The following is a 20055-nucleotide window of genomic DNA, read 5'->3' as shown; positions in this document are numbered from 1 at the left end:
AGTGGAGCAACATGCGTACATCAAAATTGAAGTTACACGTTGCCTGAATGTGCAGGATTGTTTTCAGGGAATGATATTATGGTTAAGCGTTGCTGTATCCGGGAAGGCAATACTGCTCAGGAGGGCACCAAACTGACAACCACAAAACTCAGCTCTTTCTTTTCAGCTGGAAGTGGATTGGCTGCATGTGTGTTAGCCACATAAGTAGGCGTATGCCATAAAACTGTTTTATAGCCTGCACCGCATTCTTGGATTCCGCAAAATTGCAATGCTGTAAATATCCCATCAAATGATCGAGATGCAAAACATGGCAACTTTGTGCAGTTGTACAGGACTTGCTGCACCCTTACTACGGAAAATACCTAGGCGCGGCATCACTATGAACCATACTTGAAGTAGCAGTGCAATGAGTGAAAGCAATCTGGACTTCCTAGTCCAAATATAGTGATATATTCCCTGTGCAACATATTCGTGTGAAGGCAATGTTCATTGTAGCATACGACAACATGGGGTAATCCTGCATTACTCTATACATTGTGGGTATACTGTGCAACATATTCGTGTGCAACATATTCATGTGAAGGCAATGTTCATTGTAGTATACGACAACATAGGGTAATCCTGCATTACTCTATACATTGTGGGTATTCTGGTGACTTAGCCTACCCAACTATCTTTATGAGTGTGCCTTACTGTGCAAGAACTCCTGCATAAAAGGCGGTGGGACGTATTCAAATATCCGCCGTATTCCCCTAATATCAATCGGAGTGATTATAATTTCTTCGCGAAGATGGAAGAACACTTAACAGGAAACATTACAACACGAGAGAAAGTCGTAATGCTTCCTGTGAAACATTCGAGAGGGCTGTACCTTTGAAAATCAACAAAGATGGTCATGCTGATGCAAGGGCGCCCATGTTGTGGATTCCAAGGTGGGGCAAGTATAAGCAACGTTTCAAAAATAGTTTCAAATTTTGCTGTAACTAATGTAAAAATTCTATTGGATTTTCGATATTCTGAAGTACAATTTCCTCTAGGGGGCGAGCGCCCCACCTTGCCCCCTGATGAGCACCCTTGTGCTGATGGTATGTGAGGCCTTCCGGAGGTAAAGTGGATATGTGGAGGAGAGGATTACATTTCAACAATGTAAGTGATATTTACTCTGTCAATAAAATCAGATAGAAATTTAATCAGTGTTATCACTACCTTTTATCCAGATTTTGTATATTGATTCCTTCCTCAAGAACTCAATCTAACTGTAGAAAAATTCTGTTGGTGTAGGCTATCAGTGACCTTTTAAATATTAATTTTGTATCCAGAAAATAGTGCTATTGTTGTTAACAATTTGTATATTACTTTTCATTTTACATATAAGAACATTTGTAGCACTGTTTTTCAGGTTAACCGCTCCTTACATGTTTGTATTAGGTGCATTGGAACTGTTCAGCAAGTGGTCCTACTCTAATTCTGTGTTCGAAGAATATGCTGGAGCGCATGAAAACTGTCCTAAATACTGGTGGAGAAATATGCTTTATATTAACACACTTTTCCCTGATAGAGAACTCGTAAGTATTTTCACAGTAACATTGTACTCATAATAAATATAATACAGTGAAATCTCTGAATGACTGATCCCAGTTAGATACGATTATTCGTTCGTAAATAATAAGTGCCTGTCACAGAGAAGTTACATTACTCATAGCCCATGCGGTAATTGAATTCAGAATACAGTAAATAAGTTAGCTATAATTAAAATATCGAAATACTGAACTCAGTGTTTCAATTCCTTGGGGACGAAGGGGGAACTTCCTCTATAAAGAAACAAACTTATCGCTACGGGATATTTTTATATGGACTTGAACTGCAAAATATGCCGTATATGTGGTAACTTTCTTTTATAATAGATGCCATTCTCAGGTAAAAATCTCTTAATTTGCATAGTGACTACTAAAACTCAAAGTAACCCAACAAGTACATTTTCTTGAGTATAACGTCTCACATTATGCTCCGAGGTTACGAAAGACGGTGATAAAGAGATTATAATGATGGAATGAAGAAAGGAGCCAAAACGGAAGAACCTGAACAAAACCCACACATACAGTGTTTGTCCAGAACAAAGCTCATTCGGTGGGTGCTGGTATTAAAACAGGGATCCCACTCACCAGAGCAGTAAGAACAAGCACTTTTTAAGTTCATCTCTCTCTCTCTCTCTCTCTACCTCATTTCTGAACCTCTATGAAATAGACATCCATTGGTTTCAAGTTTTCATTGTGTGTGTTTCAGTTTCTCCCTAAATCAACTTATGAATCTTGTTTCGTGTCGTTTTGTTATTTCATTATATCGATACTAATACATGTGTAGTTTGACAGAATTGCGTTCATGTTAGCTAATTTTAGTATGAGAGAGAGGGGGCCTGTTTACCAGACACGATTAAGGGATAAGAAGGTGTATATTAGGTGGCCTAGCTGCACGGCGTTAGCTGTCGCAATTTTTTTGATGCGGAGTATACAATAATGAGTTCCTCCACTCTCCCTCCCCCACTGCAGCACAATTCCCGTTTTTTGGGTCCCCCTTGTGTATATACAGGGTGCGGCACGTAAAACCGGCCCGTCATATTATATTCAATACATATTCATATTCATATTCAATACATTACACTCATAAATGAAATGTAATGTATTGAATATATTCATATTCAATACATTACATTTCATTTTATGTGTTCACTTTACGTGTCGCACCATATATATATATATATATATATATATATATATATATATATATATATATATATATACACCTTGAATATGTATAAGAAAATTACATGTTATCATTTCTAAAGTTTTTATCCTATCCTAGTTCAAAGTGTGATAACTTGTAAATAGCTTATCGTGTTTGAATGAAATGCATAAATTTCGAAAAAAAAATGTGTTCAAGTTTCGTTTAGTTAGCGGGAGATATCACTAGTATGTAAGAACGACGTATGCTAATGAATATCCTGCCAAATGCAGCACTTTGAAATCGGATGATATCGTCATTAGAGGCGTATCTCAAAATTTGCGTTGCGATGCTAATACTGGTACTTTACCTATCGCTGTAAGAATCTGTAAGAATCATACCCAATGGAGGCTTCATTCCTAAGATTTCGAGTTGATTAGAAGGCGAAGCATCAGTAGATCTCGTAAAATCACATTAGGTACTGGTGTTAAGACTATTCCAACGACGATATGTGTATGTGTGTGACCGTAATTTGTATGTGAACTTGAATAATCCCTCTTTTGAACTGTAGGCATTTCATTCAAATATGATTAGCAGTTTTTGAAGCTATATTACTCTCAATTTGGATGAACAATACTTTAGAGGCATCCTGTACTTTATTTTTTTCTCTGATACATTTTAAATAATTACTCATGGTTTTTAATGGATGTTTTGTATGCTTTTCTCCCCAGTGTATGCGGTGGAGCTGGTACCTGTCCAATGATACAATTTTCTACGCCATTGGTGCGGCTATTCTTATGGTTGCAGCAAGGTGAGAATACCTAATTTGTAGCTTCAGTAAAAGTACTACACTACGCAGTGATTCTATTAAATAGTTAGGAACCTGCATAACAGTGTCAAAGTAGAAGTTGTTTATAAGGGTTAACTGTCCTATAATTTAAGATAATTAAGAAGAAGATAGCTTTTCATTATTTCAAACCGACTAAAACAAAGAAAAAGAAGTAATTCTCAATTCAACCCATTTCTTTATGTTCTGGACATGTTCACGCATAAGATATAGGTCCATCGATTTTGATTTTGTTGTTGTTGTTGTTTGGAAGGGTACACTTTTCAGATGGTCTAACAAAATTCTTTAGGATCTGATGGTAGGCTTTGGAGTTAGACTTGAAACACATCAACGGACGCTAGGTTTGTTATGACAAAGAAATATACTTATAGGCAACCACATATTCTTTACTGTGATTATGGTTGCATAACGGTGCAGGGGTTGCACAGCAAAGTTTCGGAAAACTTTCATATACAATTTTTCGGAAAGTAGATTGTACTGTCTCTGCTATTTGCAATATTTTAAAAAGTGGTTTACATATGTGAAGTCAGTTATCATTAAAAAAAACTTTTATTGACCTTGGTTATACATCCTAAAATATTGTGAAAGTCAACAATGTTATATATTGGATTTTATTATATGTCAATCTCATAACAATAATTTCTTGCATATAATGTCGTTACTAACTTTGAGACGATTCTATTTTTGAAACATTCAATAATTAAATATTCTTAATCTTAGCTAAATTATAAGGTACTTGAGGCAAATAAGGTCCACCTAAGCTTAAATGCTTTACTACGTGAATATATATGATGTAATAGACAAAAATTTGTATGCATTTTATTTGTCAATGTTTTATCTATCTTATGGTATATTTACTTAAATATTGAGCTAAATATATGAAAAACGTATTGAAGGAGAAATATACAAAATGGCCTTATTACCCTCACGGTAGGTAAATAAGGCCCACTGTTTGAATAGTAAAATTTTGAGACCTGAGAGACCACTGGAACCTAAATAACACATAGCAATTTCACGGCACTTCAATTATTAATAAAAGAATGTTTAATAACAATATGGAGAACTGAGTAAGGTCTCTACAAATAACATATCAGGTTTACTTCCATCCTCTTCGATGTCAGCCGTTGATGTAACACTCTCTTCACATGGCAACAAATTGTTCTTGCTGTTAGTGGATATTGGCAAACTATGTGCAAATTCAGAAATAATCCAGTTGCCCTAACCCATTGATAATACACTTACAAGGGATGCGCGTGACCTCTAACGTTTAGAACTGCACAGAAATTTGCTTATAATATATAAAGCTTATCCCTAAAGCTTGAACTTTCGGCTCATTGCCTCGAGTCACGAATGATACTTTGGGGTATGAATGGATACGCACATACGCTTGTGTGCACAATGAGGCCAAAGGTATTAGCCATTCACATGCATTAAAAATAGAGGTTTACATTATAAAAAGGACCAATGCAGAACTCAAACCTGCGAACCCCCAAAGTCGGCAACTAGGCCCGAAAACGACAGATTGCACCGACCAAGAAAGAATAACAAACTGATACACATTCAAGTTGCCAGTTTCTCAGTATTTAACAAGACATACATTTTTATTAGGGTAATCAGGGCCAATAGAGTTTTGATGGGCCTTATTTAACGACCATATACGCATTATTTTGTTTTATTATTTACAAATGCGTTTCGGATTTAAAAGAAATTACTACTATTCCAAATACTAAACACTATAGTCATCACAAATATACAAGATATTTCCTGTTAGTTTTATTCTACACAGAAAAAATGAACTTATCTTTTCTCCGTAAATTATATCAGCACATTTAAACTGGCCTCTCGATTAGTGCTCTCAAACGGGTCGGGTTACGGGTCGGGTCCGGTCAGGCTACTCGGGTCGGGTCAGTCGGGTCAGCTCGGGTCGGGTTGTCGGGTCGGATCAATCGGGTCAGCTCGGGTCGGGTTGTCGGGTCGGGTTGTCGGGTCGCGTCAACCGGGTCAGCTCGGGTCGGGTTATCGGGTCAGGTCAATCAGATCGGATCACGGTTCGGGTCAGTCGGGTCGGGTCGGGTCAGTCAATTCGGGTCACGGGTCGGGTCGGGTCGGTCTTCAACCCGACCCGACCCGTTGAGAGCACTACTCTCGATGCTTCTATACTGCCAGCATTCTGTCTAACCATGCACAGGAAGATGAGCTCTCCCAAGTAGACATTGTGTAAGTAATCACTACTTGTGATGCTGTCAGATTTCACCTAGTGTTTCTAACCTAGAAAATTTTGCACTTATTTCCTTCCAGGCCTTATTTGCCGACAGTACCTTACAGATTTTGGCATTCGCATATACAATTTCTGTCAAACTTGACTCAATTTTACATATCTAGAAATTAACATATAGAGTTTCCTCTCAAACTTAGCTCAATTAAACAAATCTACACGTTCTCATATACACTTTCCTCTAAAGTGCTTACACAACATTGTACTTCACAGAACCTTGTCAATCAATTTCTCTCATATACTGTCATCAAGTTTCTTCCAGTGAGTAGTCTCATAAAAGCTCTAAAAAGGATTCTTTGATATCTCTATAAATCACTTAAGGTGGGAATCAATCAAGATTTTTTGATCTACACAATCTGATCTGCTAATTACTATTCCACAGAGGGATCAGTTATCCACCAGAAGGGAGGACAAGAGAGACGAAAATATATTGCTTTTAAAAATGCGCCAGTTACTTAAATCTCTTACATAATCACTTAAATCTCTTACAGAATCACTTAAATCTCTTACAGAATCAGTGTACACCAAACCATAAACCTAAAGTAAATATGTTTACAGTGTATAAGAGTATAAGAGTTTTTATCTAAAATGGATCATAAGCTGTGTTCGCTGAACTGACAGCCCTAACCACAGATTGACAATTACCTACGAAAACACGCATATTATTCACATAGTTACTTTCCTCAGCCAAGGTTTTTATTCTGTCTAATATGTCTATATACGAGGCAGATCCAGAAAGTAAGTTCCGAAACTGCACGAAGATGGTTCGAGTGGAACGCGCTAACCCAGGAGTGGAGGAGGAACCATCGATTTCCGCAGATCTGAAGTTATCTTCTGCCTGAGTTCGTCATTTGATGACGGCAGTTTCGCAAGTTGTGTGTACGATGAGTTTCAAAACAACTGACAGCGGAGTGTACGAAGAAGCGCCTAATATCTGATTTTACCTTCCTGCCGTGTTACTACCAGGAAGGTGATCAGTTCCTCGATTGCAAAGTCACCAGAGACTGGTTCCTACGTGACCTCACTCTGAAACCCCGACCTCGCGCTCAGAGATTTCCTCCTCTTTATCCACCTGAAGCGATTTCTGGACGGGGAATGTATCAACAGATACAACTCTTATAGACGTATATAAACATGTTGACTTAGGTTTATGGTTTGGTAGTCGCTGATGCTTTAGGAGACTTAACTGGCACTTTAAAAAACAATGTATTTTCGTTCCCTGATTTCAGTCCTTTGTAACAGAATTCTTTGACACATATACAGTTGAAAAGTTCGTACTGCATTACGTCAAATGCCTCAACAAGGACGATGCGTATGCTTGTAAGTAGGTTATATATCGTAGGCCCTATTATTTTCTTGTGATGTTCGTCTTTCATTTTACAGTCTATCGGAATGCGCCTCGTTTATAGAATTTTCTTCCAGTTTTACCCTTCCATTTAGTTGTTAGTTATAACCCTGTAAGTTTCTCAGAAGCTACTAAAATATCCATAGTATGGCACCGCTTGCTTTTAACTAGAGTAGTTGAACGGTTTGTCACCATATCTTTGTTACTACCAACTACGTCTGTTGAATAGTTCCTTGAAATTTTAGGAATTGACATATGAAACTAAAATAATCCAAAAAATGGATCAAAAGATTGCGATCTTGGCCAACAATTTTAGGAATGATCCAAAAAATTCATCAAAAGATTGCGATGTTGGCCAATAATTAGTTTTTCGATCAGGGACCCCAAAGTTTGGAACAGCTCCTAAATTGGGGTTTCACGTTTTTTTTATTTTTAACGGAAAAATAACATCATACTGAGTTAAGTGATAGTTTGGATTTGCCTACACTATATGTAGTTCTCAAGATATAACGCGTATAAGAAAATGTTGGATTGTATGAAATATATTTACTTTTTTGGATCAGGGGCCACAAAATTTTTGAACGGTCCTTAAATCGAGTTTTCGTATTTTTTGCGGAATAAGCACATCATATTGAGTAAATTGGTAGTTTTGTTTTGGCTAAACTATATGTACTTCTCGAGATATAAGGCCTAGAAGAAAATTTTTGTCTGAAATATATTGGATCTGTTTAATATACTTTTAATCTTCATTACCTGCAATAAGAATTCCTTCTTCTTTTCTATATTTCAGCTCGCTCGTATGGGCATTCATGATAGGACTTGTTTTACTAGTTGGATCAAGTTGTCTGACGGGATATATTGGATACTTATATGAGCAATTACCAAGGTAAGATATTACTTGAATGCGTTATTGCTTTCTCGAAAAGCTAGTTTTTGATTTGTAGTTAAAAGATAAGAGCAGAAAGAAAGACAAAATAAAGAATTAAGGTCAGAGTTTATAATATCTATCCGCAACGTCATGAGCAGTGATGCCAACTCAAAAGTTATAAAACTATATCTCTAGGGTCAAAAAGTCCCATTTTGCTATTGAATTTCCCACTTTATACTATTACAAGATATTATTATTATTATTATTATTATTATTATTATTATTATTAATAATAATAATAATAATAATAATAATAATAATAATAATAATAATACGTGAAATTTTAATCAATTCGATCTTTCCTGAATATAAAATAATTTGTATATAAGTATTCCTTAATCAAAAACAAACCTTTCTTCTTGTCAGAAATGCAGTGTGTCCACCACGCCTTTTTGCCATTACCTCATGCTGAGCCTAACGATGCTAGAAAAATGTCGTTTTCCACATATTTTGTGCCGAAGATTTTGGAAGTTGATTGTTTCCCGTTTGATATTTACACTTTCTCTCCTTTATTTGTTTTTTGTTTGATATTTTTCTTTCTTTTGTTTCGTTCATTACAGTAGAATCCCTCTCGTCCGCCCTTGGCTGGTTCCCACTCCAGTTGATCCGACCGTGCTCGAATCGAACTTGTCCTGACTCGTCGGTGACTCACGAGGCTCAGTGTCGTTTACTGCCGTCGTGGCATTGTTGTTATCTTGCTGTTACCGCATATCCGCTTTAGTGCTCACTTGTATCGTTTCTTTCGTTTCGCGCGTTTTCTGTACTGCACTGCGCAGTTTTTACTGCTTACTCTTCGTTTATTGTTATTGTAGAGAACAATACAGTCATTTTTGAGTTCAGATTATTGTTTATTTTACTGTAAACCCGTGTTTTTTTCTGTATTTTCTGATAATCCTGCCTTATTTGCGTTCCGACCATACCCCCAGTCCCAAAGGTGACGGATTAGAGGGGTTCTACTGTATTTTATTTTCCTTTCTAAACAGTTGATTTTTGCCTATCATACACTTCACAAACTACTTCCTCAATAGCGCGAACTTCCAGGATAAAAAAGTTCTGGTTAAAATTTGAAAATTAACACTAATTTTATGCTCTTTGATTACCCATTATGTGCATTGTTTGCATCTAGAAAATTCTGTTGGCGTCGATTTTATATATACAAAAAAATTCCATATATGTTGCAAATTTCGACGAAAATTCTCTTTATCTTTTTCGAAAAAATTAATATAAAAAATCCCCCAAAATGATATTTTCCCCACGGGTTGGCGTCACTAGCAATTGGTTCTTATTCCATTGATTTATATGGGGAATTGTTTTTTTTTTTTTAAATTAATTTCTTGGAAATCAATTGGAACTTTGATCGTTTGGTTTCGCTAATTTTCATATTCATATCTGTATAAATATTCCCTACTTTGTGAAAAGTTAATTTCGTTATATATAATTGTAATATTGAATAATCAAATTCAATATTAATATAATATTATATTTATGTATAACGCAATTTCATTTTGAAATAGCAAGATTAATTTAACCAGACTTGAAGAAGAAATCGGTAGGATCTCATAATTAAAAATCTCGCTTTATTTCACTGCCTACATCATATTTCCCTACATCAATGGGATGAGAAACAAATATGGCGTTGGTACTCGACATCGTTAAGAGATTATTTTTACAAGGAGAATGAAATGCATTTGATAAATAAATGACCACACTTAACAATATACCTTGCATTAAACAGCCACGTGTTTAAACTAATATACTAGTATTTTGTTGTGAGAAATGATGTCTAAATGACGATTTTGTGCTATCAGCTTCTACTGAATATAACAAAACTGAAGAAAACTCAGTTCTCCACATATTTCCAGAACTCCCAAAAGTTGATTCCTTCTCGTTTGACATTTTACTTTTTTCTTTCATTCGTTTGTTCATTACCATAGTTTTATTTTCTTTTCATTTCTTAAATATCCAGGCACAAATTATATTCATTAGCGCCATGTTTTTGAGTATTACATATAACTAACTTGCTTCACAAACCACTAACGCACTTACATGCACTTTGCCGACAGCAAAAGAAATACTTTAGCTAAAGACTTCGAATTTGAAGACAGATATTGTTTTCAAGCTTATTCATGACTCATTATATCTACTCTTGACCCGTAGAAAATTTCGTTGTGTGCATATACGAAAAATCCCATATATGTCGCTTATTATCCCTTTTTTGAGAAAATAAGGTCAGAAACTCCCACGATAAGATATTTTTTTCCCACAGGCTGGCATCACTGATGTCGTCTCTGCATGTCTATTGGCCATTATTTTACTGTTTTACTAGCTGAACCTGCGCTCTCTACACAGCGCATCATTCACATATGAGCATATGAATCTCTTTGTTATTCCTCACAACGACAAGGAGATTCTGTACTTATCCCTTTACAGACACAAATGAAAGAAGTCTTGGTAAAAATCGGCAAGGGGTACCATAAAGGGGAGATTTTTTTTTCAATATCTCGCACCATTTCTAATATTTGAGCCTACTTCCGGTTGGAGTTTCTAATTCATGTATGATCAGAGTTTTCTTTCTTTTTGCATGCAGTATGTAATAAGAAAATACATTACACACACAATTAATTACATGTCAGTGCAGGGTGCGAAATCCTGGGGGGGATGAGGGGGAATTCCCCCTCACTTACTGATTTTTGAAAAACAATCCCCCTCACTGCAGAGTTACTGGGGGGAAGAGAATATGCAGATATTTGTCAGAAGTCATACATATTTCTTGAAAATGTAACGTTAGTTTCCCTACAAAATACTTTCAAAGGCACATGTTTACCATTAATACATGTTCAATACACTTATCAATATATTTGGAAATATTTCAGGAGGAAAAGTATAATGAAAATCATCGAAGTGCAGTTAGCGTTAAGCAAAAATAAAAATGCAGTGAATAATTAAACTGTGCTTTGATCTGGCAACTCTGAAAACAAAATAGAAATGGGATCTGAAGTAATTATTCTTTTTTTGTCCTTCTACCACTAAGATGATCATACTTGAGTGCGGTGTTATTGACTTCTTGAATGTAACAAAAATGAAACGTAGGAAGAGTGCTACGAATAACGTAATTACAAAGTACTTTAACGTTAATTCTGAGTCAGACAAGAAAGTTCGCAAACTAAATGGTGACAATTCGCATGTTACTAATAATGGGTCGCTATTCACGAACAAAAGCAGTGACGAATGCAGTAGTGGTGAAACGGGTGAAGCTGAAAAGAAGTGTTTTAGTTCAAATGTGATGGAAGCTTCTAAAATACATTTATGAGAGAGTTTGTGTGATGGAAGTGATAAAACAATGTCAAGTAAAATGAACAAAAATGTAAAATTGTTAGAAGAAAGTCAACCGCCCATGGAATGGAAAAGATTTCAGAATTCATGGAATCAAGATAGATCATGGCTTGTTTTCGAAATGAAAGCAGGACAGGAGGTGATGATGTGTAATGTTTGTAAACTGCATGCTTCTTTCATGTGTGAAATCAATAACATTAAAACTACCAATAATGACTTGCCGTGGTCATCGAAAGGTGTTTCTCGGAAAAATGAAAATTTGGATGCCGTATACAGACATGAACTAAGTTCAGTTCATCGGTTGTGCTTAGATGCAGAAGTTACTTGTCAGAAAAAGGCACTGGAAAAAACACAGAAACAGCAAGGAAAACGTGTCTGAGAAAGCAAGAACAGCAATTAGATGTAACGGTATAATAGTATTTCGTACTGTGTATACTAGTGCAAAGCGAGGTTGGAGTTTCAGGAATCACCCAGAAATGATTAAATTACAACGTGTAAATGGTTTAGATATGGGAACTCATCTCCATACAGACAAAAGTGGTGCTTTGATAACACGTTTCATTGCAGACCAGCTACACAAGAAATTGGTAACATTTTTTTAAGTTTATTGATTGCTTCTCTATATCTGTTAATGAGTTTACAGATCCGCGGTGGCTCAGTGGTAGAGCGTTCACCTCTGGTGCTTGGGGTCCCGGGTTCGATCCCAGCCCCCGCCAAGTGAACTTTGTGGTGGACAAACACCGTGTGCGTGGGTTTTCTCGGGGTTCTCCCGTTTCCTCCCACTTTCTTCATTCCACCATTTCATTCATTACTCATCATCACCGTCTCCTTTAGCCTAACCGGCATAACCGTGGGACGTAAAACTCAAAGATTTCATTTAGATAATAATATAGCCTGGTAGGCCACCAGTTAGAACAATAGCCTTATTTCTATTTTTGATGGTTTATTAATGCAAGCTTGTAGAACATATTGAAGGTCAATAAAATAAAGCACAACGTTTTAGTTCAGAGTACATTTTTCTTGTATTGTTTAAGTTTTATTCAATACGGAATAGCATTATTGGAAATGAGTGTGTTTTGCGACAAGCTGGTAAGCTTAGGTTAGCTTCTTTTCTTTCTGATAGGTTATGATTTTGTGTACAGGTATTATGTTTAAAAGAACTTCCCCCTCACTTTGAATGATATGATTTCGCACCCTGTGTCAGTGATATATGGTGTTCATTGGGCAAAATACCCCAAACAATAAAGAGTCATCTTAGACTGGAGAAACGATTATCCTTCGTATTTTATTGTCATTTGGCCATGAAACAAATAACTCGTAGGATATGATGCTTTACTTTCTTAAAATTCCAACACTTCCAGTGTACCCTTAAAAATGTAATAAAGTAATAACGGCCATAAAAAAAAAAAAAAAAAACATTCAATTAGAGCTGAACAATCTACACACAATTTGCAATCGATCAGTGAAAACGGTATCTTTCTAGAGCCTATAGTTCCCGAGAACTCACTGTCAAAAGGATTGGCTACAAACTATAAATGTCCACAAACGTATAAACTCTTCTTGACCACAAACATATAAACCTAACATTTTAATATATAGATTTTTAATCTTTGCAGCCAAGAAGAACAAATATTACACTTCGACGTTGTTTACGACAGACCTTGGACGAGGATTGGTCCTTTTCTAATAGGAATGTATGCTGGATGGATTTTGTTTAAAACGAATTGCAAGATTCACATGAATAAGGTAAGCAAATAAAACACCACCCGGGGGATCACCATCCGAAAGTCAATACATATTTTAGCTCATTCCCTTAATTACTGCGCAATGAAACGTTACATATTATAAATATTGTAATATAAGATAGGGTTATGTTTCAGCTACGACACAAGACACTGATTCATTTGGTTGTGTATTCTGATATCGAAAAAGATAGCAAATAAAAGAAAATATTTGATTCATTTCACAATGAGCACACAAGATGGCACTTGCTATTAGATCTTACTAGAAGTGCTCGGTTTTATGAAATGTTCATTTGTGTGTAGAAAGTATTTTAGAGTAACGATCTTATTGCGAAATAGATATATTGTTTGACTGTTTTCCGTATTATGTTTTACGATTCATTTAAATATTAATTTACATGCAAGGAAATAGATTTTGAGAAGAAACTTGCGCAGAACGCCATAATATGTTACACAATTTGTATGTTTACTGGGTAGTCACACTAAGAAGATTCCTGGAGTCCAGCTTTGCAGTTCGAGAAGCCGAACTTAGCTGTGAATTGTGGCAGGGATCGAAAACTAACTTCTCCAGTAAGTATCCAAGCAGAATTCCATCAGTACTCCCTTTACTACCTGATATCAGTAAACATTCGACACTATCTGGCAACGTCGTACTATTCAAGCAGTGTTTAGCATAGCACCGAGAACAACTAGTGATCCACCTTAACAGTTTACAACTGATGCTTAACAAGTTTCAAACTCAAACGGTATATGATTCTGTTTACACTGCCTGAGAATGTAGAAAACGTAATGATCTTCAGTCTCTAAATTTTAGTTTTCTAAGGATACTTTTTAAAAAATATTAATAAAAGAGATCTGTTTTACGTTGTCGTCGATATATTTCCCTGGTAGTGTCTTGAATATATTTGTATCCTCTTTCTCACTTCCGTAGTATCCACCATTTTATAATATACATTGACAGAACTTTATCGTGTAAATTTTGTTATCATCATGGTTTATTAGCATTATCGGTAATCACCTTTAACGTGTTTGGTATAGCGTTTCATGTGAAATGTATCAAAAATACAATAACTTAATGTAAATTGAGAAGGTAGCACAATAAGGACACATAAAAGTACAAAATACCCTAAAAATAATTGTTAAAAGTTTAAAAAAAGCTTACATACTGTAGCGTCGTCGAGCCTGTAGGGGTCGAGCCCAAGCGAAGCCACCGGTAGGACCTTTTGGTTAAGGTTTCGGTCTTAAAAATACTAGCTCTATCCTTGCGTAAAAGGTAAAAGCTCGTCGAATAGTCGCTTCCTCAATCTCACAAAGTATTACGGGGTCCCTAAGAGAATGCCAATGCAAAAAACATAATAAGATTTAAATAATTTCTCTCTGAATCACACCGATAGCGGTGATCTGAACAAGGAGCGGTGTGATTTATGATTCTAAGGTCAGAGGCTGCGGCCTCAGTAAGAGATAGGTCGTTCAATCTGAGAGAGGCGCAATGAATCATTAACCCAACAGAGGTCATATTACAAGATTACAAAAGAATATTTAGAAATTAATTGCCCGTCGTATTGTCAAATTATACACATGTATAGCAAGTTAAATACCTAATAAACATTTATAAATACAGTGGGGCACACTAGTCCAGTAAAGATAGCCCATTTTTCTGCCAAGAAAGGAACAAATTAGTAACAAGCTGAAAATTGGTATGGAAGTAGGGGGATGTGTCAGGAATAACGTACTAAAAGTCCCCTAAAATCCCACTGTAGCTTTTCCCGCAATTTTGAAAAATGTCCGCCATCTTTAGATGACGACAAGCAATTCATGGAAATCGTCACCCTTTATGTTTATTCTTCTAGCCACCGTTCTAATTATCACAAAGCCATGAATCATATATGGTTGGAAAGTTTGAAAGACAGAGAATCTAAGTAAATAACATATATGCCCATCGTGCTAAATTTATAGAAGAAGAGGAAGAAGAAAACAGCTTTTTTTATTAAAAAAAGATATTTTCAGAAATAATGAGAAGTTTGCAACACTGATAGCTATTGCACACCAACGAAACACCACCAAAAGATAGCCTTGATACTTATCTCAATCATAGCCAACAATGACACAAATCGGTGCAATACAAGCCGAGAAAAAATATAACTTATGTTACTTTCTGACCTCTTTTTATATATAAAAGTGCATAAGGTGACATACACTTTCACGGTTCTAGTCAGCTTCTTTTATCACATAGGACCAAGAGTTATATATCATTAGACATCTTAAGAAACGTAAATTCGAACGAGGTAACACTTATACTAATCAACCCCATTTGTGGAAGAAGCGCAAAACCCAAAATTTCGGGACAAAACGTGATTTTCGCATAAATTCTTTAAAACTTGCAACACTGACAATTATCGTATGTTAACAAAACTCAGCCACCGTTTTCACTATCATCATTATTAATTTATTTTTAAAATGGCCAACGTTTTCCCCAATGGAGTAAGCTTTTATGATACATAGTTTTACATCACTTAAATATAGCACAAAAATCATTTATTGACAGCATTAGAAAGTAGCGGAAATTGGTAGTCTCCTATTCATAGGAAAATCGTAATTCACACATTTAAAATCACTCTCAACTACAGTAGTCATTTGAGTGTATTTTTTGTTAATGTCTTGTTCATAACTAGAATGCAATTTTCCTCCTAGTATCCTTCAAATCAACTTAGTATTTACATTAGACGTTAGTATGCACTTTAAGAACATTTTTGTAAGTAGTCCATTCGGACTTATTTTATTAGAAATCAATGAGGTTATCATTATCTCGTTCATCTCCATGGTTTTCAACATTTGATTTTGCATTCACATATCCAATTCCTCGAGAATGACATAAATTAGAGCACACAATTCCTGCTTTCCGACAACCGTACATACTTTCACAGCCCTTTTTACAGTTACAGGATATTACACGGAGCGGGTTCCTTGGTCATTCTTGCTGGTGCGAGAATACTTCCTAATGTTGTCCATCCATATTTAGTCGCTCGCAAATCATTTCCACGGTACTATTGAACCTGATGATATGGTGTTTCGCAGCATCACTGGTGGGTGGCAGTTTTGCCAATTGTATTTCGTTCTGAATTGGGAGCAACTTACTGCAAGGATGTATGAATAATACTGGAATTCATCCAGTGAGGTTACTATTGCTGGAGAATCGTAGTGTGTTAGTAGAAATGATGTGCCAGCTTCATAGATTGTACACTAGCATTATCATGGTTCAAAACTTCAAGTCATCGGCATAAATCTTCCCGTTTTTGAAGTAATCGCAATGGCTTTTTCTTTCCCTGTCGATTCAAACCACATAATGTGTCGCATCCAGTTAAAGCATGATAACTGAGCAAAACAGTTAGTATATTTGTCTGTGTATCTTACAACTTCTTAGTACTAAATTTTTTACTCACGTCTTGTACACGTGCAATGTCGTACTGATTATTTCGAAATGTGATGTCGTACTGATTATTACCTTGTTCAAGCAAAATGATTAAAAATGTCAACATCCTCGCCAGTTAGCATGATATGCCGATAAGGATTTAAAGACTTGGCTACAGCAGTTTTAGCTATAAGTGCGTCAGCATCACTCCTTGCTTGCTGGGTTTGAATTCCAGCTTGTGTCAAATGAACCATCAACTCACGGGCGAAACAATCTTTATTTTTGAAATTACCTAAGAATTTATCCCTTTTTGTTAATAATATGGTTTCATTTGTGAATAACACCAAAGCTGATTGAACCTTTGACTCACCTTGCTACTGCTCAGCGGTTTTTGTACAGTTTTCAGTGCAATACCCATAAGAAAATAATTCTTGCTTTCGTTCTTGGGTTTGTGAGTACATAGGACACATACGAGTTGTGCACGTCAAGGTATGTTCCATGTTGTGGCCAAACAACATGATGTAGAAGCAAGCTTCCATCTATAACGTACACAGTGTTTTTTTTTTAATTTGAGTTTTAAAATTTGTCCGATATTCAAACATGTTGTACAAAGCGGACTTTTTCGTTTTTCTCATAGACATTTCTGTGAAGAGAGAAAGTGAATAGCGTGGAAGCTAGTAGGCAAAACACTGCTGGAGTTCTTTTTCCGACTTCTACTCATATGATTCAGTTGAAGTATGGTGTTTGCAGCCAGTAGCTCATCACGGATACGCACTACATTGTGCATTACGGATAGTGGGATGACTTTATCTTTTTTGTTTAAGTTTAACATTTCCCAAAGTCTGTCCAAACATTCCTTCCATAGCAGCCAATCCGATTTCCTTAGATTTATCAGTTCACCATTTCATTACCTGCCATGCCAGTGCTTAGGGACGCGAGCTGTGGGTATGAAGGGAATGGAGAATGCTGGCAAAACCAACGCAAGAACTTCTTTAGATGTAATATATCACGAGATTGACTGCTTTGGTACAGGTCCACATGCCGACCAGTGTAAAGTCCATGCCTATCTTTGTTTAATAATTTTTCAAGACATTCTCGTAAGTGGCACGCTGCTGGCACACTTGACACACACCTAGATATTATCTTTTCAGTCATGTCTCTCCCATGGGTCAGTCCACCGCTGCTCTTCATTGCTCTCGCTAAAACCTGCTCAATCGTCATATCAGATCATGTACCACTCCAAAATATATCTTTTCTACGAATAGTGAAGTAACTGTCTCCTGCAAATAGCTGGAACTGATGAAGATCCATTTCGTCCTCCAACCGCAACATTTCTTGTAAGTACAGATGCGCGTATTTGGCATACAAAAGATGCTCAGCTGCATAGAAGTATGGTAACATTTCTTACATGCAGTGAAGATGAAGATTCAAGTTTCCAGTTCTTTCGAATGAAAAGACGCTTAATTTCTACAAGCTGAAAGCACAGAGCGAATAACTTAGAGATACGGCTTATTTCTGCAGCAGCGTCAATGAATAACTTCAGGTCATTTGCAATCTTGATTGACTATGAATGTTGAACAACTACATCAGTATCGATATCTTCTTCAGTCATCAGAGGAATATAAACATCTCGCAATTGACGCACAAACTCCTCAGTGCCGTCTGATTCATTAATTAAACAGTATATATTGCAACTGTTAACGGGCGTGTTGTGTTAAAAAAAGTTAGCTCGCAAAGCACAAGCAATAAGAATGGCCTGGCTTTATCTGTGGCATGGAGTTACTAGCATACACACAAGACCAAAGTTCTTCAATGCCACTACCTTTCATTATATATGCAACTGTTTCCATAAATGACATTATAGAGTGAAAAAACCCGAAGTCTAACAACCCCTGACTGTAATTCACCAGAATTTCTACATGCTGCTACAATGTCACATGCTTTAGAGTACAAAGGTTGATCCAGCGTGACTAAGCACGCTTTTTTGCTTATTTCCTTCACATTCTTTGCTGGCAAACATAAGCGCCGAGTATACAGCATCTATGCTTATGAGAGGCTGAATTACTACTTAATATGTTTGATACTTATGGTTGTTGCTTGTCACCAGCTGCATAAATCCATTCCAATTCGGGCAAGTTAGTGTCTTCAACCACTTGAGAATCATCCATGTTACATCGTACAGAAGGTGGATTTCAGTTTGGATATTCAGAACACGAAGGTATCTTATATCTTCAATGATTAAATCTGAAAGGCCATTACCTTTGCGTGTGTTCGTTAAAAGTGGTATATTCCATTCATTCTTTGACAGTGTACGTTTTTTGAACCCAGGTATTGCTCAATGATATGCAAGCGACTGAATATGAATGGACAACATTAGGAGGTATCCTCGTACCAGCAAGAATGACCAAGGAACCCGCTCCGTGTAATATCCTGTAACTGTAAAAAGGGCTGTGAAAGTATGTACGGTTGTCGGAAAGCAGGAATTGTGTGCTCTAATTTATGTCATTCTCGAGGAATTGGATGTGTGAATGCAAAATCAAATGTTGAAAACCATGGAGATGAACGAGATAATGATAGCCTCATTGATTTCTAATAAAATAAGTCCGAATGGACTACTTACAAAATGTTCTTAAAGTGCATACTAACGTCTAATGTAAATACTAAGTTGATTTGAAGGATACTAGGAGGAAAATTGCATTCTAGTTATGAACAAGACATTAACCAAAAATACACTCAAAGGACTACTGTAGTTGAGAGTGATTTTAAGTGTGTGAATTACGATTTTCCTATGAATAGGAGACTACCAATTTATGCTACTTTCTAATGCTGTCAATAAATGATTTTTGTGCTATATTTAAGTGATGTAAAACTATGTATCATAAAAGCTTACTCCATTGGAGAAAACGTTGGCCATTTTAAAAATAAATTAATAATGATGATAGTGAAAACGGTGGCTGAGTTTTGTTAACATACGATAATTGACAGTGTTGCAAGTTTTAAAGAATTTATGCGAAAATCAGGTTTTGTCCCGAAATTGTGGGTTTTCCGCTTCTTACACAAATTGGGCTTGATTAGTATACGTGTTACCTCGTTCGGATTTACGTTTCTTAAGATTTCCAATTATATATAACTCTTGGTCCTATGTGATAAAAGAGGGTGACTAGAACCGTGAAAGTGTATGTCACCTTATGCACTTTTGTATATAGTCAGAAAGTAACATTAGTTATATTTTTCTCTCGGCTTGTATTGCACCGATTTGTGTCATTGTTGGCTATGATTGAGATAAGTATCAAGGCTATCTTTTGGTGGTGTTTCGTTGGTGTGCAATAACTGTCAGTGTTGCAAACTTCTCATTATTTCTGAAAATATCTCTTTTTAATAAAAAAAAGCTGTTTTCTTCTTCCTCTTCTTCTATAAATTTAGCACGATGGGCATATATGTTATTTACTTAGATTCTC

The 20055-nt window shown here is 36.2% G+C and overlaps 1 protein-coding gene across 1 annotated transcript in view; it reads left to right on the top strand.

The window, feature by feature from the left end:
• The window catches only part of LOC145690161 (O-acyltransferase like protein-like), a 186092-nt gene that overhangs the window by 152027 nt on the left and 14010 nt on the right, over positions 1-20055 (top strand). Inside the window, exons 8-11 of the mRNA XM_081764781.1 lie at positions 1400-1565; positions 3450-3529; positions 7976-8071; positions 13063-13192. Of these exons, the coding sequence (XP_081620907.1) occupies positions 1400-1565; positions 3450-3529; positions 7976-8071; positions 13063-13192 (472 nt within the window). The remainder of the gene's footprint in view (positions 1-1399; positions 1566-3449; positions 3530-7975; positions 8072-13062; positions 13193-20055) is intronic.

Source organism: Thermobia domestica, chromosome 7, assembly GCF_964235325.1.
Source record: "Thermobia domestica chromosome 7, izTheDome1.hap1.1, whole genome shotgun sequence".
In the NCBI taxonomy this organism is placed as follows: Eukaryota; Metazoa; Arthropoda; class Insecta; order Zygentoma; family Lepismatidae; genus Thermobia; species Thermobia domestica.
This window is presented reverse-complemented; position numbering and strand designations above follow the sequence as displayed.